The 20,738-nt window shown below is 56.5% G+C and overlaps 2 protein-coding genes across 5 annotated transcripts in view; both read left to right on the forward strand.

The window, feature by feature from the left end:
• CCDC40 (coiled-coil domain containing 40) overlaps nucleotides 1-1,223 on the forward strand; it is a 42,418-nt gene extending 41,195 nt beyond the window's left edge. Inside the window, exon 20 of the mRNA XM_036837061.1 lies at nucleotides 469-1,223. Coding sequence (XP_036692956.1) covers nucleotides 469-714 — 246 coding nt within the window. The 3' untranslated portion in view covers nucleotides 715-1,223. The remainder of the gene's footprint in view (nucleotides 1-468) is intronic.
• A 764-nt stretch (nucleotides 1,224-1,987) lies between these two features.
• GAA (glucosidase alpha, acid) lies at nucleotides 1,988-20,572 on the forward strand. 4 transcript variants are annotated; one of them, XM_036837333.1, is made up of 20 exons: nucleotides 1,988-2,064; nucleotides 4,788-5,477; nucleotides 6,480-6,625; nucleotides 8,276-8,441; nucleotides 8,525-8,621; nucleotides 9,118-9,237; nucleotides 9,318-9,436; nucleotides 9,523-9,654; nucleotides 10,608-10,718; nucleotides 11,252-11,365; nucleotides 11,463-11,547; nucleotides 12,012-12,129; nucleotides 12,489-12,622; nucleotides 15,719-15,870; nucleotides 16,034-16,182; nucleotides 17,192-17,333; nucleotides 17,741-17,884; nucleotides 18,293-18,457; nucleotides 18,794-18,946; nucleotides 19,354-20,572. In XM_036837333.1, exons 2-20 carry the CDS (start codon nucleotides 4,962-4,964, stop codon nucleotides 19,411-19,413), a joined length of 2,823 nt encoding a protein of 940 aa, XP_036693228.1. In that variant the 5' UTR covers nucleotides 1,988-2,064; nucleotides 4,788-4,961; the 3' UTR covers nucleotides 19,414-20,572. The 4 variants fall into 4 exon arrangements, with proteins under 4 accessions (XP_036693228.1, XP_036693231.1, XP_036693229.1 ...); XM_036837336.1 differs by having other exon boundaries at nucleotides 1,989-2,064; nucleotides 11,252-11,341; XM_036837334.1 differs by having other exon boundaries at nucleotides 2,019-2,096.
• The last annotated feature ends 166 nt before the right edge of the window (nucleotides 20,573-20,738 follow it).

Raw genomic sequence — 20,738 nt, forward strand, 5'->3', positions numbered from 1 at the left:
ATGGGAGGGCCAGATTGGACACGGGAACCTGTTTGGAGGCCATCATGGTACTTAAGGAGGATGGGGATGCACGGAACAGGGGTAGCCTGGGGCTAGTGCGAAGCCGTCAGATTCTGCATATAATTTCAAAGTCGCCCCAGTGGGATTTCCTGCTGGATTGGATGTGGTGGTGTGAGCAGAAGAGAGGGGTCAAGCAGGGCTGCAGGGTTTGGGGCCTGACCAGCTGAGATGGGAGTGGTGGGCGCCGGGCCTGGCACCTGGCAGGTTGGACGGCGGGTGAGGGAGGGTCCAGGCTCCACCCCATGCATGTCAGCCTCTTTGCCTGGATCGGGAGACTCGGCACCCTCAGCTGTTCGTTCCTGCAAAGTTCTCCTCTGGCATGTCCTTGAGTTGGAGTTCGTGCCAGCCCAGTGGGTGTCCTCTTTTTAATGTGCATAGCCTGACACGGGGTCTCTTGTCCCACCCAAGAACCTTTCCACGCTCGTGGCCCTGCAGTCACGCCTCAAGCACCTGCAGGCCGTGAAGGACGGGCGGTACAGCTTCCTGCTCCGCAATAAGCAATCACTGCTGGCAGAGCTCAAGCGGCTGGACGACCGCCTGGCCAGCATCAGCACCATCCTCCACCACGTGAAGGACGAGTACCCCCAGTTCCAGGAGGCCCTGCTCAAGGTCAGCCGGTCCATCAGCAACAGGCTGGAGTCATCCGGGCCCTAGAGAGTGCCCACCCCAAGGAGGAGATCAGTTTTGTGTATCATCAGGGACTTCAAATCTTTCTACCCTCAGAGACACCAGTTAAGAGAAACAGACAGGCCAGCATTGTAGGAATTTTTTTTTTTTTAGCCACCCAGCAGTTTAAACCAAGTCAAATGCCAGCGTTTCCAGTTGCATTTCGGTGAGTCTTCCACTTGCAAAGGCAGTGTCAGTGAACGCGAACCCGTATTCCCACATTGGGCTTACTCCTCCAAGTAAAACTGGAAACCCAGGTCTCTGCTCCTGCCCCCACTCCCAGCTTGGGTTAAATCCAGATTCCCAGCTTACAGGAGCAAGTCCAGGGGGATGTGAACCCCTGGCTGCGTCTGGAAGCCTAATGCCTGAGATAAGACCACACAGGTGCATGAACACAGACCTCCTTGTCTGCCCCCTTGTCCCGCCCCCTCCTCCAGCCAGGGCTCCTCCCCCCACACTGATTCCTGAGCCCCTGCTACCTATGCCTTCTCTGCAGTTTAAAGGGAAAATGTTCTACAAAGTAATTTTAAACTTTCAGCAGAAAAATAAAACTTTTTTTCTGAATATGAGAGAAAATTTTATTTATTCTAAAACATTTCAGAAATGCAAAACCCACAAAGAAGCGAGGAAGCCCTCAATCCTGCTCTGACACCGCTGCACTGGGCTTTCTGTGCCTGGTTCCACCTGACAAGGTCACAGGGTCCGGCTTTTGTATGTCGTTTTGGAAAGCTTTCTCCTTTTTTTTTCTTTTTAATTAATTTTTATTGGAGTATAATTGCCTTACGATGTTGTGTTGGTTTCTTGCTGTGCAAGCTTGCCCCTCTTTTTTTTTTTTAAGCTTGCCTTAACATGAGACTTTGTGTACGAAAAGTTCCTTGTCATTGAACATTTTCACGACAGTCGATTTTATGGGTTATGACAATGTTTTCCTTTTCGGAACTTAAGTTGCTTCCAAATTTTCGCTGTTTTGTCGTCTGGGTGCTAGATTCGCAGAGCCGTGCCTCGGCGGGCGGCCGGCACGGCGCCAGGATGCTGAGGCTTCGCTCATGCTGGGGCGTAGCGTCCTCTGCGACCCCAAAAGGCGAGGCCCCGCCTCTCCCCCGAGAGCTCTCCCCTACAAGGTGCGCGCCCCCTAAGCCCCTCCCACGTTCCAGGGGCGCCGAGGCCCAAGGAGGGCGAGGTCGCCCCCAAGCGCCCCGCCACCAGAGGGCGCACGCCCGGAGGCGAGCACTCACTAAGGGCGCCTGCGCAGGGAGCTGTCACGTGACCCGCCGCCGCTGCTCGGGTGTGCGCTGGATCCTGAAGTTGCTGCTACTGGCCGGGCGCGCGTGCGCGGAGGTGAGCAGGGGGTCGGGCGCGCGTGCGCGGAGGTGAGCGGACCTGACTGCTGGACGCGGGCTGCGGTGGTCCCAGCGAACGGCGGGGTAGGGGAGGTCCGCGGCAACCCCACAGAGTGGAGGCTTGGCGGGTGCGGGCAGTCGTGACGCCCGAAAGGGGAGGGGTCGATCGATAGAGGGATTGGTCAGTGCTTTCCTACTGGACAAGTTGAGCACACCGTGCCAGGGCCGCGCGCGGCAGGAGGCAGCAGAAACGACAGTGACCCCAGTAACATCGAGGACCCCGGAAACTCCACGGTTCCCACTCACCGCCCCCGAGCTGGGCGAGGAAGGCTGCGCTTGCCCCCGTTCACGGGGAGGAAGCTGAGGCACAGGAGGCTGAGAAGCCTTTACTTCCCCCTGCCGGTGGTGGAGCTGGGCTTTGAACCCAGCTCCTCTACACCACCACCGTGGCCTGGGGAAGCAGCAGTTCTGAGACACTTACCTGAAGGCGGGGTGACCGGCCCTCTGGGTCAGCAGTGCCACTTGATCTACTGACCTTCAGTTCTTCCCCGTTTTCTCTCTCAATTGTCAAGCGCTGTGCGTGTGGCTCTTCCCCATTTTAGGATCTCTTCCGCTTTCTAGGCTCTCTTCCCTGTCTGTAAAATGGAAGCAGGGAAGGGCATGGGGTGCTGCCCTGGCCGTGCTTCTGGCCACCTCTGCAGCTTCTGAAGTCTGGGTGGGAAGGGCCCAGGTCATTGCCCAAGAGCTCCCAAGTGAGGACCCCTGGACTCCACTCTGAGTTCCTTAGTTTCTGAGTCATCATGATCGCAAATGTGTCTGGCAGGGTCAGGTGAAACTGGGACACTATGTGGTATGAAAAAAGAGTATTAGTCTTTGTCTCCAGTTCCTGGCACACAGCTCCTAAAAACCCTGGAATCTTGCGGGTGGTAAGAGTGTCTTTTATATGCTAATGAGATGACTGGGGGCTTGTAGATAGCTTCAAAATGGGGGCTAGTCCCCAGAAGGACCAAGGCAGGATCGAGGGTGGGAACTTTCTCCTGGCCTTCCTCCGGGCAGGAGCCTCGTGATTAAGAGAGGGGGCTGGTGATTAAGTTAATCACCAGTGGTGAGTGATATCATCATTCGTGCCTACATAATGAAACCCTAAACTAGTTGAGGTTTGGAGAGCTTCCAAGCTTGTGAACACACTTCGGTGCTCAGAGGGTGGCCAGCCCAGAGAGGGCATAGAAGCTCAGCACCCCTTCCTTGCCCTCTGGTTGTTCCTGAGTTGCATCCTTTATAATAAACAGGTAACAGTAAGTGAGTTCTGTGAGTTGTTCTAGCCAGTTATTGAACCTGAGGAGGTGAGGGGTGTTGTGTGAACCCCGGAATTTATAGCGGCTCGGTCAGAAGAGCCGGTGACAACCTGGGACTTGTGGTTAGTGTCTGAAGTGGGGGAAGTCTTGTGGGAGTGAGCCCGCAACCTGTGGGGTCTGCGCTAACTCTGGGAGTTGGTGTCAGAATTGAATTGAATTGCTGGACACCCGGCTGGTGTCCAGAGATTGGGAGAATTGGTTGGTGAGAAAAAGCTCCACACTTTTGGTGTCATAAGCGTTGTGAATGAAAACAGTTCACTCTTGCATCTAACATACTGGTGGCCCATGGTGGCCAGAATGTTCCAGGTGACCGGTCTGTGTCTGTGACAGGCTTGGACCCTCTCAGTGACCTGGGCGCACTTCTGCCTGGCATGTGACTTTTCCCCAACACCTGCATGTTTCTGGAGGCCATGAGAATGCAGCTCACAGACCTTCCACCACAGGGAGCTTCACTGACAGAGGCTCAGCTGCTGTGTTCTGAAATCATCACTGCATTTCCTGCAAGGGGCTGCCTCCCAGCCCTTAACGCTAGGGCAGGCCGCTTCTGGGAGACCTGGACCCCTCTAACGGCCAACTTTGGCTCAAGGAACCCCAGCCCTGGGGCCTTGCCCAAGCTTCCCTAACCTACATGGCAGTCTGGGGCTCTTGGATCCACCACCCTCCCATGGGGTCAGACCTGCACGGGTGTGTTGGTGCTCTCAACCCTCTCTGGCAACCTCCCCAGTTTCTCTCAGACAGATAAAAAGGACCCCTCTAATAAAATCCTTGCATGTTTAGTCCCATATCAGTGTCTGCAGCACCTCGGAGGAGCTGGACCAACAATGTTCCCTATAAAATATTTAGAACATACAGATAATCGAGACGCGGGTAAGAACAGTCTTAGTACCAAAGTAACCAGAGTGAGGCTCCAGTGCAGCTGCTGTGACAGAGACTCAGAACCAGACCCCACATGAGCCTGACTGCCGGGGCGGGGAGGGGCTCCGCCTGCCCAGTCCTGGGGGCCAGGCTTTTCTTCTGTGCTTGGCCGTCCCTGAGTGTTGCCCTGGGCTGCAGTGCCCAAGACCCCTCACAGGCTGTATCCACGTCCTGGTCAGCCCAAGAGGGACAGAGGGAGGGCACACTTCCACCCCACTGGCCAAGACTCACTTCGGCCACAGGCTTCATACAGGAGCGGGACTTATCTACTGTGGGAACTTGTTTGTTCCACTTGATCTATCACATGGGTCTTTGTGTGTTATTAAGTTATTTTCACAGACATTCTAGATGCGTTTATTTGTAACATATTAGAAGACTTCACAATGCACAGGATTCTGCAACTCCCTGCTTGGGACTTTTCTCTCCTTTTCCTTTTTCCTCCCTCCCCCAGGTCTGCCCTGCTTCCTCACCAGACCTCACTTCCAGCCTGTGCGCTGCTGGGCTGGCCACAAGTTCATGTCTGGAAGCTGCTTAGAGAGTCTCCTGAGGCCCCGGCCAGTCCCTGCTGCCGTCCCTTTGAGCCTGGTTCTTCTGTCTGCAGGCCTCGTGGGCCCGCTGCCCACACATGCCACCCTGTTCCTGCCCCCTGCTGGGGGTCTGCGCCCTAGTCTCTTTGGCCATCCTGGGGCACATCCTGCTTCATGACTTCGACGTGGTCCCCCGAGAGCTGCGCAGCTTCTCCCAAGAGGAGATTTACCCAGCTCGCCAGCCCAGAGCCAGCGGCCAAGGGCCCCAGCCCGTCCCAGGGCGCCACGGCAGCCCCAGGGCAGCACCCACACAGTGCGACCTGCCCCCCGACGGCCGCTTCGACTGCGCCCCAGACAAGGCCATCACCCAGGAGCAGTGTGAGGCCCGGGGCTGCTGCTACATGCCTGCAAGGTGGCCTCCGGACACCCAGATGGGGCAGCCCTGGTGCTTCTTCCCTCCCAGCTATCCCAGTTACAGGCTGGAGAACCTGACCACCACCAAGACGGGCTACACGGCCACCCTGATCCGTGCCACCCCGACCTTCTTCCCCAAGGACATCATGACCTTGCGGCTGGACGTGCTGCTGGAGACTGAGAGCCGGCTCCACTTCACGGTGGGCGGGCGGGGGCTGGGCAGGGGCAGAGAGTGTGCGGACAGTGGGCAAAGACAGACTCTACGGGGTGTTTGTTTATGCACAGACGTGTATTGTGCCCTCACCTGGAGTCTGGGTGTGAGCAGACACAGTGCCTACACTCAGGGAACAGTGGGCCGCTATGACAGTGACTAGGAGGTTCTCCAAGATGTTCTAGAGGGCAGGGCTCAGGGCGAGGTGGTGGGAGGTTAGGCGCCCCCCAGGAAGTGACATCCCCGCTGGGACCTAAAGTAGGAGTCAGGAAGGGGAAAGGTGGAGAGGGAGGAAGGGGGGCTGTTCCAGGCAGTGGGCAGTGGGATCCCAGCCACTGAGGGCAGGGCCTCTTGTCCGGTTTATTCCCTGCTGCTTCCCAGCCCCTGGAACAGTGCCTGGCACATAGCAGGTGCTCAGTAAAAACTTGTCAACTGAATGAATGTGTGGACACAAAGGTGAGAGAGCCTGAAGCACATAATTCAGTACGGCCCAGTTATTTTAACAAAGTAACTGATGACAGCCGTGGATTACTGAGTGATGACTATGTACCAGACAAGGGCTGGGTGTTCTAATTATGTTTTCTCGTTCACCCTGTGACTAGATATGCCAGGTAGAAAAATGTTGCCAGATTCAGCAAATAAAAATACAAATATGAATTTCAGATAACCTAGGAATTAGTCTTTTTTTTTTTTTAGTGTAAGCATGTCCCGTGCAATATCTGAGACATATTTATACTAAAAAAATTGTTTATCTGAAATCCAGATTTCCTGTGTCTTACCTGGCACACCCCACAGGAGGTGCTCTCCTGGCTCTATAGACGAGGAAACTGAGGCTCAGGGATGTGGACCAATCTGTCCACACGCCCACGCTGTGTGCGGCCACCCTGAGACTTGAACTGACGCCTCGCTTCTCTGGAGGGTGAAGGATGGAGTGGACAGGTGTGCAGGGGCAGCCGGCCACCAAGGGCCTCATGACACCACTCTCTTCTAGATCAAAGATCCCACCAACCAGCGCTATGAGGTGCCCTTGGAGACCCCACGTGTCCGCAGCCAGGCGCCGTCCACGCTCTACAGCGTGGAGTTCTCAGAGGAGCCCTTTGGGGTGATCATGCGGCGGAAGCTGGATGGACGGGTGCTGTGAGTGCCCAGTTTCTGTGCCCACTATCTGCTGGGAGGTTTAGGGAGCTGGAGGACATCGTCCCTGACCCTATTGTGGTCCACCCTCCTGCTCTGGCCTCCTGGCTGTTCCTTGCCCCGCAGGGCCCTGGTGCTCACTGTTCCCTCCACCCCGAGCCCTCAAAGGCCCCTCCTCAGAGGGGACGTTTGGCAACAGCTGGAGACATTTTTGGTTGTCACCACTGGGCGCTGGGGTGCAGGGATACTGCTAAACACCCTACAGTGCACAGGCCGGCCCAGAACATGGAGCGATCGGCCCAAATGTCAGTAGTGCCTCGGCTGAGAAACCCTGGTCCAGTCTAAAGCGGCAACCCCACTCCAGGCAGCACCCCCAAGCCTGCTTTATTCTTGTTTATTTATCACATACTGCACATCAGTATATCAGGCACTGCAGTGATTAACTTGTCCAGTCCTCATAACAACTGGGACGTAGGTGCTGTTATTATCCCCACTTTACAGATGGGGAGACAGAGACACAGAGAGGCCAGGTGCTTGCTGGCAGGTGACGGAGCCCAGCCCAAGCGTCCGTGCTGTCGGCCACTCTGCTCCATGTCCCTCCGGGGTTTGCGTGCCCCCACGGGACCTTACCTTTGCTTGGACCATGGCTGCCATCTGCCTGAGGCAGGAGCCTTTCCTGTTCCCTCCTGAACCACCAGCTCCTAGAGCAGTTCTGACCCACAGCAGAGCTCAGGGATATTTGTGGAGAGGATGATGGTGTTGCTTGGTCTCGCCCTCACCTCCCCCCAGCCCACCCCCCAGGTATTGGATGCACCGAAGCATCTTTTAGACTCAAACGCTATGGCTGTGAGTCCAAGTGTCCGGTGTCGCTCGAGCCCAGAAGCGCCCCCCCGTACCCCCAGCCACGGGGTCAGCAGTTTTGCCACGGCTGCCCGCTGGCCCTGACACTGGGCTGTGCAAGCACCTTTCCCAGGACGCATCCCATGCACTTTGCCCACATAGTCCTACACGAATATGTGCTGGCTGACAAGGCCCTGCTCTGCACCGAACTCTGCTACACGCTCAGAAGGAGGGAGCTTGGACTTGCCCAAATCTTCAGAGCACTTGCCTTCTGAAGTGCATTTCTTTCTTTTGTGGCCTGTTCATTTTTTGGCCGGGTGTTGTAGACCTGCTCCCAGGACTGACATAGCAGAGGGAGGTAGAAACGGGCTGTGCAGATGCAGGGTGTGGGCTGGCTCTGCAGCTGGGTGGGGGGGGCTCTCTGAGAAGCTGACCTTCAAGCGGAGTTTGGAGAGAAGTTTTTTAAGCATTTTATCAGATCTTGGTCTTGAACACGCACAGACACCCACAGGCAGGTGAGCAAAGTCTTACACAGGGGCTGGTGGGGTGCAGCAGGCACTTGTCCCATGAAATTAGCCGTGATGCACCTTCCATGCAGAGAGGGACCCCGTGGAACCTTGGAGCACCCTAACTGCCCCTGGCTGGGCAGCTCCACGATGTCTGGGAGCAGGTTGGCCCTCCTGGGAGGTGCTCAGGGCCACGACTCCCAGGACTGGAAGGGTTTTGGGCAGCCCTTTCCCAGCACCTGCTTGTGGTCAGGGCTCATGGGGCCATGGGCTTCTGGTGCGAGGCCACCTGGTCTCTTCCTGGCAGGCTGAACACCACGGTGGCCCCCCTGTTCTTCGCCGACCAGTTTCTGCAGCTGTCCACCTCCCTGCCGTCGCAGCACATCACGGGCCTTGCCGAACACCTCGGGCCCCTGATGCTCAGCACCAACTGGACCAAGATCACTCTCTGGAACCGGGACGTTGTGCCTGCGGTAAAGGGGTGGCCAGGGCGGGGCGTGTGATCGGAGGGGCTTCATGGGCCAGGACGTAAAGCAGGGTGTCTGCCGTGTCCCAGCCCGACGTGAACCTGTATGGATCTCACCCTTTCTACCTGGTCCTGGAGGATGGCGGTTTAGCTCACGGGGTCTTCCTGCTGAACAGCAATGCCATGGGTAAGCAAGGGGGTACTGGGCCCTCCACGTCCCCCAGCCAGTTCTGCTTCTGAGCTCCCGGCCAGGGTTTCCCTGGTGCAGCCACACCCCCTCCTTCGTAGAGGGGGCTGGGCCTCTCTGCACCTATCTGACAGGCTGGAGGTAGAGGAGGGGGCAGGGGGTCGGGTCTCGTACACTATTCCGAGAAATGACCAGTGGGCTGTGGCCTCTGCCAGCTCTGTCCTTCAGTGCCTCTAAGGTGGGCTCTGGGACCTCTGACCTGGGCGGGGTGGGGCTGAGGCCAAAAAAGGGGCCCCAGGCCCAGCTGCTCAGCATCTTCTGGTCCTGCTCCAAGGATCTCAGCAAGCTGGGCTCAGGTGACTGTCCCAGGGCCCCCAAGCTCCCTGTGGGAGGACCCCACCTCTCCAGCGGTGGTTTGGCCCATTGGTGCAGTGCCGAAGGCCCTGGGCAAGGGGGATGAGTATTTGTCCCTGAGCCCCAGGGCTGCTTCCCCCAGATGTGGTCCTGCAGCCCAGCCCAGCCCTCAGCTGGAGGTCGACAGGCGGGATCCTGGATGTGTACATCTTCCTGGGCCCGGAGCCCAAGAGCGTGGTGCGGCAGTACCTGGACGTCGTGGGTAGGCCTCTCCCTGACCCTGGCCCCCGGCCCCTCCCTCCCCAGCCCCTCCTGCCCCCTCACGGTCGCCTTGGCTCCCAGGCTACCCGTTCATGCCACCGTACTGGGGCCTGGGCTTCCACCTGTGCCGCTGGGGCTACTCCTCCACCACCATCACCCGCCAGGTTGTGGAGAACATGACCAAGGCACACTTCCCTCTGGTGAGTGCCGGGGAGGGGCCTGGGGCCCCCAGGGTGGGGCGGGGGCAACGAACCTGGGCCCCGACCGCCCTGTGCTGTGGCTGTAGGACGTCCAGTGGAATGACCTGGACTACATGGACGCCAGGCGGGACTTCACTTTCAACAAGGACGGCTTCGGGGACTTCCCGGCCATGGTGCAGGATCTCCACCAAAGTGGCCGGCGGTACATCATGATTGTTGTGAGTGCCCCCTCCCCTCTTGTACCACAGGGAGCAGGCTCTTTTGGAAGGAGAGGGGCCCAGTGTCTGTTGGCTCCAACTTTCAGTGGCATCGTCCTCATGCTTGCCATGGTCACTGAGAATGTTTCTGAGGGTCTTTGATATCGAGGGAATATCAGATGTATAGACTTGGCTCCTGCTATCCAGTGATGTCCCTGGAGACATCTGTCTGTGGTTCAGGATCCTTACGGCTGTAGGTTACTTGAACAGCTTAAAGCAAGGGGGGGGGGGGGGGGGGGGCGCGTTGCTCAGCTGACACCACTCAGCTCTGAAAGGGCCAGGTGGAGCTGTGTGCCAGGGCAGCCGGAACCCCAGAAGCTCCATGAAACCCCTGGCCCTGCCTCCCTGCGGTCAGCTCTGTCTTGTGGGAAGGAGGGCAGGATCTGAGTGGCTCAGCAGAAAGACACACTTCCCTGGGCCAGTCCCCGCAGCCAGAGGGCTGTAATTCAGGGTCTGGTACAGCTGGGGGGCCAGAGGAGGGGAGGGGGAGCCAAGACAACCAAATGGTCACCACCACGGATACCCCTCAGGAGAGGAAATCCGTTTGGAATTGGGCTGATGGTCATTTCCATCCTTGCAGCCCCTCTGAAGGCAGCAGCATCCAGGTCCGCTCAGAGCAGGGAGGGCAGACACAGACCTTTTCTTTTTTTATTCTAAATGAAATAAATGCTCCCTGTAGAACGTTTGTGGAACTCTGGGCCCTTAAAGCAAAAGGAACGCCTGCATCCAGGTGCGCCCTTTTTGGCAATGGGGGCGGGGTCCTGTGCACGTCCACGCACACGCAGCGTGTTGGCTCACGGGCGCATCCACCTGTGCCTCGTTAACATTTATCGAGAGCATTTTCTCGTTTTCCCAGCGATGGGTGCCAAGGCTTCAGGCATTTCCCTCTCATTCTGACTGGTTTCTCTCCCCAGGATCCTGCCATCAGCAGCTCCAGCCCTGCCGGGACCTACCGACCCTATGACGAGGGTCTGAGGCGGGGCGTCTTCATCACCAATGAGACTGGGCAGCCACTGATTGGGCAGGTACAGCAGGGCCTGGGGGGTGAAGGGGAGAAAGCAGGGGTCCCTGGGCAGTGGGACTGCAGTGGGGGGCGGTGACAGCTGGGGGTGACAGTGGCCCCTGACAAGGAAGACCACCCTGAATCCTTGTGTCAGGGGCCCTTGTTTGCGGGCAGCTCAGAAACAAGCTCCAAAGATGCTTGGGGAGGCCTTGGGGTCCTCCACATCCTCTGGGCCCCCAGGGGCTTCCTGATGGTTCCCAGGCCTTCCCAGTGGGCGGGGCGCCCAGTAGACTCCTGACCTCCTGGTCCAGGGCAGGCCCAGAACCAGGAGGAAGGGGGTCCAGCCTGAGGGGAGGCTGGCAAGGCTCCCAGCAGTGCAGATTCTGGGGCCTCCCCGCCCTTGTGTGAAAGCGGGTCCTCTCCCCATGCTCCTCCCCTTGCAGTCCACCCATCCCTGGGTAGATGAGTGAGGCTACGGCTCTGCCTGCAGCCAGGACACACAGGGCCTCCGTGCAGGCTCCAGGGGCCCTGTCTCCCCTCTGGCCTTTCGTCCAGGTGTGGCCCGGACTCACCGCCTTCCCTGACTTCACCAACCCCGAGGCCCTTGACTGGTGGCAGGACATGGTGGCCGAGTTCCACGCCCAGGTGCCCTTTGACGGCATGTGGATCGTGAGTGTGGCCCCACCCTTGGGCGTCCGGTGGCCTCAGGGACCGGCCCCACTCCCTGCACCAGGCAGGGCACCCACCCCCAGGGCCTCTCTTGCAGGACATGAACGAGCCATCCAATTTCGTGAGGGGCTCAGTGGATGGCTGCCCCAACAGCAACCTGGAGAACCCGCCCTACGTGCCAGGTGAGCCGCCTCCACCTGCCCGCCCCCCAGCACTAGTCGGCTGGGGATTTAACGGCTCAAATCAGGGATTTCCTTCTCTGGTTTGGGAGACTCAAAGCTCTGGTTTCTGAGAAGCTGATGGGCAGCAGCCAGCCCGGGAAAGGCAAGGGGTGCCCTGGGAGTAAGGTTCGCGTGGGGAGACCCCAGCCGCGTGCTGCTGACGGGCATGTGCAGCTGAGGCGAGACCCTTCAGAGGGGGTGTTTCAGGCTCAGGCAGTCGGACAGGGAAAAACTGAAAATGGTTAGGAGCAGGCAGACGTGAAGTCTGGGTGTGCAGACCACAACCTGCGGCATCGCCTCGTCCTGTCCTTGGAGAAGTGGAGACTGTACAGGCACGCACCCCATGGCCCCAGGGGGCTCTCAAGATGTGGGGGGCACCAGCCTGCCGGGAGGAGGCTCCAAGGAAACAGCCCGCTCTCCCCCAGGGGTGGTTGGCGGGACCCTCCGGGCAGCCACCATCTGCGCCTCCGGCCACCAGTTCCTGTCCACGCACTACGACCTGCACAACCTGTACGGCCTGACCGAAGCCTTCGCCTCCCACAGGTGAGGGGCCCGGGTGCAGGAAGGAGGAGGCCCTGGCCATCCCCACATCCCACCCCCGCCCCCCACCCCAGCTCCAAGCCTGGTGCCTCAGAGGAAGGGCATGGTGACGAGACAGGGAGGCCAGGGCTGACCAGGGCCTCTGGCTCCCTTGAGTTTGTCCTCCCCGTGACACGTGCATCTTCGAGGGTAAGTCAGGTGGCAGGGCTGACTGCCCAGCAGACAGTGGCGGTGACCTCAGCAAGGCGACTCCTTGCTCCCAGCTTGCCCTTCCTGCTGCACCGCCAGGCGCTCTTGCGGGCAGTGATGGGGCTCCTGGTGACCCTGCTCAGCACAGCTCTCTGTCCCCCTGCTCCACCCAGGGCTCTGGTAAAGGCTCGGGGGACGCGCCCCTTTGTGATCTCTCGCTCAACCTTTGCCGGCCACGGCCAATATGCCGGCCACTGGACCGGGGACGTGTGGAGCAGCTGGGAGCAGCTTTCCTACTCCGTGCCAGGTGAGCACACCTGTCAGGAGGGGTGCAAGGAGGGGAGGGTGGGCCCCTCTCCGGGGGGTTTTGCCCAGAGCTGGGTCCTCAGAGAGATGCTGCCGCGATGGCATGGGGCCCGTCGCCAACTCATGTGCCATTGGGCTCACCTGTGGTGCCCCTCTTCCATGCGTCCCCATCTCAGATTCATGCTAACATCAGAATGTCCCTTCTGGTGACCACATTCTGAGCTGCATGAAATAGCATCTGAGCTCAGTCCAAAGGGTGCCCCCACCCCTCTCGTCTTAGTGCCTGGCTCCACCCTGCAAAGAAAATTTTGATTTTTGTTCCAAGAGCTCTGATGCCGCAGACAGACCTTAGGCCCAGGGATGGCTCAGGAGCCCTGGGGAAGGGCATAGAGGTGACCCCAGAGGTCACAGCTGAAAAGAGCCTCCACCAAACCCCCGGCCTGGAAGTGCTTTCATAGTCGCAGGCGTGCTTTCCATGTGCAATGCATCTACAGAGCCTCGGCCACAGGGATGTCCTGCTGAGCTGAGCTCTTGGGTGAGAAGTCCATTCCTCCTTCACAAAGCGGCTGCTGGCTCTGCCCACAGGTGCCAACCGGCTCTGCTTTTCACCCTGGGGCCAGCATGGTGGGTCGAGCCTGAGCACCTGCAGGCCAGTCTCTGAAGCCACCCCAGAGCCGGATTCCTGGGCTTTGTGTCCACCTGTCTGGTTCTTGGGTTTCAGTTCTGGTGTGAGCTGTTGTTACCAAGCTAAAATAAGGCTGTGCAGCTCCCAGGACCTGCTGTGACCCAGACTAGCACTGCTCACAGCCCCAGGCTGCGCCCCATCCTGCCCACTGGCTTCCAGGCTGGGTCCTGGCTCCCGAGGAGACAAGGAGAGGGTGGCCCAGCAGCCTCTAGTCCTGCCAAGCGGTGGTGGGGTCGGCACAGGGCCCAGATGCTCTGGAAGCTGTCTGACCCTTCAGCAACTCAGGGGACTCACTGACCCTCTGCTGTAACGAAGTACCACACCCCAGGTGATTTAAAACAACAAACTTATTCTCAGACTAGAAGTCTGATCACGGTGGTCAGCAGGGCCTTGCCACTCCCTGAGACTCTAGACAGAATCCCTCCTTGCTTCTTCCAGCTCTTGGTGGTTGCCAGCAGTCCTTGGCCCTCCTTGGTTTGAGGCTGTGTCACTCTAACCTCTGCCTCTGTCATCTCTCGGTCTTCTTCCTGTGTCCTTGTCTTCACATGGTGTTTTCCCTCCTCTTTTCTTTTTTAATATAGTTCCCTGGGCTATACAGTAGGACCTTATTGTTTATCTATTTTATATATAGTGGTATGTATCTGCTAATCCCAAACTCCTGATTTATCCCTCCCCCACCCCCTTTCCCCTTTGGTAACCATAAATTTGTTTTCCATGTCTGTGAGTCTGTTTCTGTTTCGTAAATAAGTTCATTTGTATCATATTTTAGATTCCACATATGGCAGCTAATAGCTACAGTAGAAAACAATAGCTAGCAAATTTCATGCATGGGTCAGAATTCTGTATTTTTATATTCCCATCTTAGTTTAAAACACTAAGCCTCAATGACCTGTAACATGTGAGAAAGTTGGTTACACTTGGGTCACTGATGAGAAAACAAGATCTCTGAAAATGTTGCATGGGCTTTGTTTTAAAGTCTGTTTTGTCTGATGTGAGTATTGCTACCCCCGCTTTCCTGTCATTTCCATTCGCATGAAATATCTTTTTCCATCCTCTCACTTTTAAGCTATGTGTCCTTTGCCCTAAAGTGGGTCTCCTGTAGGCAGCACCTTGTAGGCTCGTTTTATTATCCAGTCTGCCACTCTGTGTCTTTTGACTGGAGCATTTAGTGCATTGACATTTAAGGTAATTATTGATACGTGTTTATTGCCATTTTAAACCTTGTTTTCCATTTGATTTTGTATTTCTTCTTTGTTCCTTTCTGTTTTTCCTTTTATGGTTTGATGGTTTTCTTTTGTATTTTCCTTGTGTTCTTTTGGTTTTTGTGAATCAATTTTATGTTTTTGATTTGTGGTAACCCTCTTTTTCAGGTATGTTAACCCATTACTATATCTACTTGCTTTAGACTGGTAGTCATACAGGCTCAAACACATTCTGAAAAAAAAAATCTAGATTTTATCACTCCGCTCCCCCACAGAGGATTTTCATGTCCTCTTTTACATCTTCATGTTCATCCCTTTGCCGTTCATTGTAGTTATCGTTGCTTTCACAAAAATTTTTTTTTTTTAAGTCTTTGTACTGGCTTAGATGATTTACTTTCCAATTGTGATTCTCTTTTTCTTATAGATTCTTGCTTCTTTTCTATTTAGAGAAGACCTTTCAGTATTTCTTTTAGGATAGGTTTAGCATTGCTGTATTCTGTTAGTTTTTGCTTGTCTGAGAAATTCTTATCTTTCCTTCTATTCTAATGATAACCTTGCTGGGTAGAGTATCTTAGGTTGTAGGTTTTTCCCTTTCAGGACTTTGAATATATCTTGCCACTCCCTTCTGGCCTGCAACCTTTCTGTAGAGAAAGCAGCTGATAGCCTTATGGGGTTCCCTTGTAATTAACTCTTTGTTTTTCTCTTGCTGCCTTTAGAATCCTCTTTAACTTTTGCCATTTTAATTATGTCTTGGTGTAGGTCTGTTTGGGTTCACCTTGTTTGGGACCCTCTGTGCTTCCTGTACCTGGTTCCCTCTTCTGATAAGGTCACCAGTCATGGTGGATTAGGGTCCACCCTAACGTCCTCTTCTCAACCTGATTACATCTTCAATGACCCTATTTCCAAATATGGTAACCAGGGGTTAGGACTAGAACTTACCTTTGGAGGGGGATACAATTCAGCCCTAACGGGTCTAGTTTGCCCTGCCCACCCTGGGAGTTAGGGAGCAGATGCGGCTTGTCATTCTGCTGACCACAAGTGCAAGGTGCAGAGGCCATTGGTGTACTGACCATCAGGTAGGGGCTGGGTGGGAGGGGCTTTGGGAGGGATCCTTGCCTCCAGCCAGTTCAACAGACATGTCTGTCAGGCTCCTTGGCCCTAGACTGCTCCTGCTGTAGCAGCTGGAGGTCCATCTGACTCTGCCCTCCAGAAATCCTGCTCTTCAATCTGCTGGGGGTGCCCCTGGTGGGGGCCGACATCTGTGGCTTCCTGGGCAACACTTCGGAGGAGCTGTGTGTGCGCTGGACCCAGCTGGGGGCCTTCTACCCCTTCATGCGGAACCACAATGGCCTGAATAGCCTGGTAGGGCGGGGGCGGCAGGGGAGGCCGTGCCCTGGGGAATGCCACTTTCTGTGCCAATGAGCCCAGCACTGGCTGGCCCAAAGTGCTGGGTCTCCTGGGGTGGGGGGACCTCGGAGTCCGTGGTCCCAGACCCCAGGTGCTTCCTCCACTCCCTCCACTGCAGCCGCAGGAGCCGTACAGGTTCAGCGAGACGGCACAGCAAGCCATGAGGAAGGCCTTTGCCCTGCGCTACATGCTGCTGCCCTATCTCTACACGCTGTTCCATGGGGCCCACGTCAGAGGCGAGACCGTGGCCCGGCCCCTCTTCTTGGAGTGAGTGCCTGGGTTGGGACTGATGGCCTCCGGCCCACTGACCCCAGGGCAGCTACCCTGCTGCAGGGGGTGTTCTGGGCACTGAGAGAGGAAGGAGGTTGCAGCAAAGTCTGGGCACTCCCCACTGAGGTGCCCCCTGCACCCCCAGTTCCCACCCATTAGATTCCAGCTCAGGGCAGGGAGCACTGGATAACAGAAAAACCCAGGATGAACACTGAGTACAGACCAGGCCTCCCAGATGGTAAAACGAGTTATAAGACTTATCATGATTGAATCCATCTGGGGCTTAAGGGAACAAGACCACTAAAGAAATCCAACAGATATCCCCCAAGTAGGACTTAGTATATGTAAGAAGTTACCGTACCATAAAATGGCACCTCGAATCAGAGGATTAAAGGATTCTCCAGTAGTAAGGTAATTAGTTAGCTATTTGCAAAAATCAACTTATTTTCCACTCATCCATACAAACCTAAGTTCCAAATGGATTAAATAGTTAAATGTCAAAAATTAAGCTGTAGAAAAAGCTGCAGGAAAACAGAAGTGAATGTTTCTCTATGACCTGTCAGTAGAGGGCTTTCTAAGCATCAAAAGCAAAAAGCAAAGGGAAGGAGGTTTCATTTAGGAAAAAAAAGTAACACTTCTTTGAACATAAGCAGAAAAATATTAAAACTGCTCTGAACATAGATTGTCAAGGCAAACGAATGGGAGAAAACAGTATCAATAAAATGACACTGTCCCTAATGTACAGAAACTCAGACCACGGGTAAGGGCCAGACAGACATGTGGGCAAGAACACAGCTTGCAAACAGGAAATGTGAACAGGTCATGCCCAAGTAGTCGGGCAGGGAGAGGTTATTCTTGGCTCCTGCCTTGACTTAAGCTGGCCAGAACCGGCCCTGCCACATGTAACCCAGGTCCTCTGGCTCCTGTCCACGCCTCCCCATGGGTCCCTTGAGCCCACTGACCTCAGAGGTCACCAGGCCCCCCTGCCCATCCCTCCTGTTTGAAGGTTCCCCGAGGACCCCTGCACCTGGACCGTGGACCGCCAGCTCCTGTGGGGGGAGGCTCTGCTCATCACCCCGGTGCTCAAGGCCGGGAAGGTTGAGGTCACTGGCTACTTCCCCCGCAGCACGTGGTATGACCTGCAGACGGTGAGTCCTGGGGCCCTGAAACCTGGGAGGACGGGGGAGATGGAGTGGGTCTTCCCTCCAGCACCATCCGTGTGGACCAGAGAGTGAAAGAGGAGTCCTGGCTACATGAGGGCCCTCACCTGGGTGCTCCATCAGCATCATCCTGTGCGATCCTTACAGGACCCATTTTCCAGATGGAGAAACCGAGGCTGAGTGGGTGACTTGCCACCGAGCTGAGCTGGGACCCCAGTTCTGCTCCCAAACTCCTGCCCCTTCTTGCGTCCTCTGACCTGCCCGACCCGAGCCCTGGCTCAGGCCTTGCACGTTCTGTCCCCACCATGTGGCCAGATCTTTGCTCTCAGCTCCCGACAATAGCACAGGAGCTTGGCAATGCCCAGGACCCCTTGTGACATGACATCCCCCTCCAGGTGCCAGTGGAGGCCTTTGGCAGCCTCCCACCTCCTGCACCCCTCACGTCTGCCATCCACAGCGAAGGGCAGTGGGTGACACTGTCTGCCCCACTGGACACCATCAACCTCCACCTCCGGGCCGGGCACATCATCCCCATGCAGGTACTTGGGCCGGGCCCCTGATCCTATTTGTCCAGCCCTGGGGTTGCTGGGACCCCACATGCCTCTGTTCAATTGGGGGTCTGCCCCCAGGCAGAGATGATACTTCTGAGGGTTGAGGATGAACTGGGCTGGGGAAGGACAGGATACATCCTTGCACTCACTTGCTCCCGGGCCTGGTGAAGGAGAGGCCTGCTTCATTGGCCTTTCTCAGAAAACAGTCAGTCTGCAAACCTCTGTGGGCCTCACGTCCTCTGAGGTGTCCATGGGCCTCCAGGCCGCTCGGCCGTAGGCCGTCCTGCGGATCCTGGTTTCTTCTAGCACGGCACTGTCCCAGCCTAGTGCTCCTCACGCCTGGGTCTGGAGGCCTCCACCAGGTTTGGGACGGTGACGTGGGCCACCCCCTCCCAGGGCCCTGGCCTCACGACCACAGAGTCCCGCAAGAAGCCCATGGCCCTGGCCGTGGCCCTGACTGCGAGCGGGGAGGCCCGAGGGGAGCTGTTCTGGGACGATGGGGAGAGCCTGGGAGTGCTGGACCGTGGGGCCTACACGCAGGTCATCTTCCTGGCCAGGAACGTGAGTCCTGGGATCTGCCCAGGCTGGGGGCTGTCTTGGGGTGACTATCCTGACTTGGTGAGGGGAGCTGGCCTGGGGTCCTGGGATGGCCACCTGTCCCTGGGTCAAGCAGACTGAAGGGGAGAAGAGCCCGTAGGCCAACTGCCTTGGCTGGAGTCCCCTGCACTGCGCCAGTGTCCTAGGGTTTGCATGGGGTGTGCTGCCAACCTGCCCTCCGCATCTGCTGTCCAGAGGACGTGCCTTCCCCATCTGCTGTCCAGAGGCCCTGCCCTGGAGGGGCTTCCTGCCCCAGGCCATCTGCTCACACCTCTGGTCCTGTCTCTCTGCTTCGGCCAGAACACCATCGTGAACCAGCTGGTGCACGTGAGCAGTGAGGGGGCTGGCCTGCAGCTGAGGAAGGTGACCGTCCTGGGCGTGGCCACAGCCCCCCAGCAGGTCCTCTGCAATGGCGTTCCTGTATCCAACTTCACCTACAGCCCTGACACGGAGGCAAGAGAGCCTACATTTGAGGCCAGAAGGCCTGTTCCTGAGGGTGGGCGAGGGGGCAGGAGATGCCCGCTGAGCTGGCATCATGGGATTCCCTGTCCAGAAGGGAGAGGACACTCAGGCCTTACAAGGGGCGGAGAGGAACTGATCCTCGCGGGGAGGAGTGGGAAGGTTCAGTCCCCTTGCACTTCACATCTTTTCTGCCTGTGTCCACACTGTCGGCCCCTGGTTAAAGGGCAGCTCGTTTCCAAAGCAAATTAAGGCAGCCACTGCCAAGAGTGCTCAGAGGGAACAGAGCGAGACGCTCCCAGGGCTAGGACAGACCCCATGTCCACCGTCCACCCATGTCCACAGACTGCTGTCTGCCCCACCTCTGTTGCCAAGCAAATTTTCCTGTTTCTTGTCCCCAGACCCTGGACATCCCTGTCTTGCTGACGATGGGAGAGCAGTTCCTCATCAGTTGGTCTTAATCCAGGGCCCAGTGGTGTGCTGCTCCTTTACAGACCTCCCGGCAGCCCAGCACCTGCACCCTCGGTTGGCGGTGGGCCTTGGGTCAGAGTGCTTACCCCCGAATCGCATATCACTGACATCCCTGAACACCCGGATCTGCTTGTGAGTCTGCCTCCCAGGCTCTGGGCCAGCAGCTCTTCTGAGTCTTCTGTCCAGATCCCAGTCGGGTCAGTGCCCTGAGGGGTGCCCTGTGTTTGGAATGTTTACTGGAAGGTTTGCTTCGCTGTAGCCTGTCACTGTGATGCGTGCACTGTCAGTCACCACTGCCTGCCTGTGACGCAGAGGTGGTGCTTGGGATGGGGTGGTACCTGCACCCCAAGGTCCCGCCTCGGGCAGCTCTGCTGCTGCTCTGACCTGATGAAAGCACAGAGCTGGGGGCCGCTGCAGACTGCTTTCTGGGCAGCTGCCCCCGACAACAGGTGGAGGCTGTCCACCAGTCTGACAAGTGGGCCCAGACACTCGGCAGAATACACAGGACTTGGGGAACCCTTAATCTCAAGTGCAATTATTTTTAATAAAAAGGGCATTTGCAATCAAGCTTCTGCCGGTCCTTCTGGGATTCAGGGTAAGGAGGATGTGTCTAAAGGCCCTGACACAGAAGCAGGACTCCATCCTCGATGGGCCCCTGGACGTTCCCAGGCAGGGTGTGCACGTGTGCTGTACTGTGCACGCTCAAAGCAGCACCCTCACGTCCCCACCTCACACCCTAGTATCACCCATCTCTAAGGTGACTGACTGGAAAACATCCAGCCAGGCCTGGTGTCAGTCACGTGGTGGGAGATGCAGTCTCCCCCCGAACCCTTCCCAAGGGCTGTGTAGACTAAGCTGCTACCCCCCAACACCTCCGTTCCCAGGCAACAGCTGGTCTGCTTTTGGTCACTATAGACTAGTTTACATTTTCTGGAATTTTATATAAATGGAATCATATAGCATGTTTTTCTTTTGGTCTAATTAATTACTCAGTCTAATTACTTAGCAATTTATCCATGTTGTGTGCTTTTTCATTGCCAAATAGTTTTCCATTGGATGGAGGTGCCACATTTATCAAATTTTCATGGATGTTAGGATTGTTTTCAGTTTTTGACTGACTATTGTGAATAAAGATGTGGTAATCATGGACCAGTCTGTGAACGGACATGTTTTCATTTCTCTTGAGCAAACACCAAGTGTGATATGGTCAGGTCATATGGAGGCTGTGTGTGTGATGGAACTGTTTTCCAAAGTGGGTGACCCCCTCTGCCCTCCTGCCAGCCTTGCTGTCGCCTGGTGTGGTCTGTATGCTCAC

The sequence above is a fragment of the Balaenoptera musculus genome, chromosome 20 (assembly GCF_009873245.2).
Source record: "Balaenoptera musculus isolate JJ_BM4_2016_0621 chromosome 20, mBalMus1.pri.v3, whole genome shotgun sequence".
Classification (NCBI taxonomy): domain Eukaryota; kingdom Metazoa; phylum Chordata; class Mammalia; order Artiodactyla; family Balaenopteridae; genus Balaenoptera; species Balaenoptera musculus.

Coding starts and splice junctions, on each gene's coding strand:
- GAA (XM_036837333.1), top strand. CDS start 4,962: ATGCCACCCTGTTCCTGCCCCCTGCTGGGGGTCTGCGCCCTAGTCTCT. Junction 9,655..10,607: donor GGCGGTACATCATGATTGTT/GTGAGTGCCCCC, acceptor TTCTCTCCCCAG/GATCCTGCCATCAGCAGCTC. Junction 17,334..17,740: donor CGTGGTATGACCTGCAGACG/GTGAGTCCTGGG, acceptor ATCCCCCTCCAG/GTGCCAGTGGAGGCCTTTGG.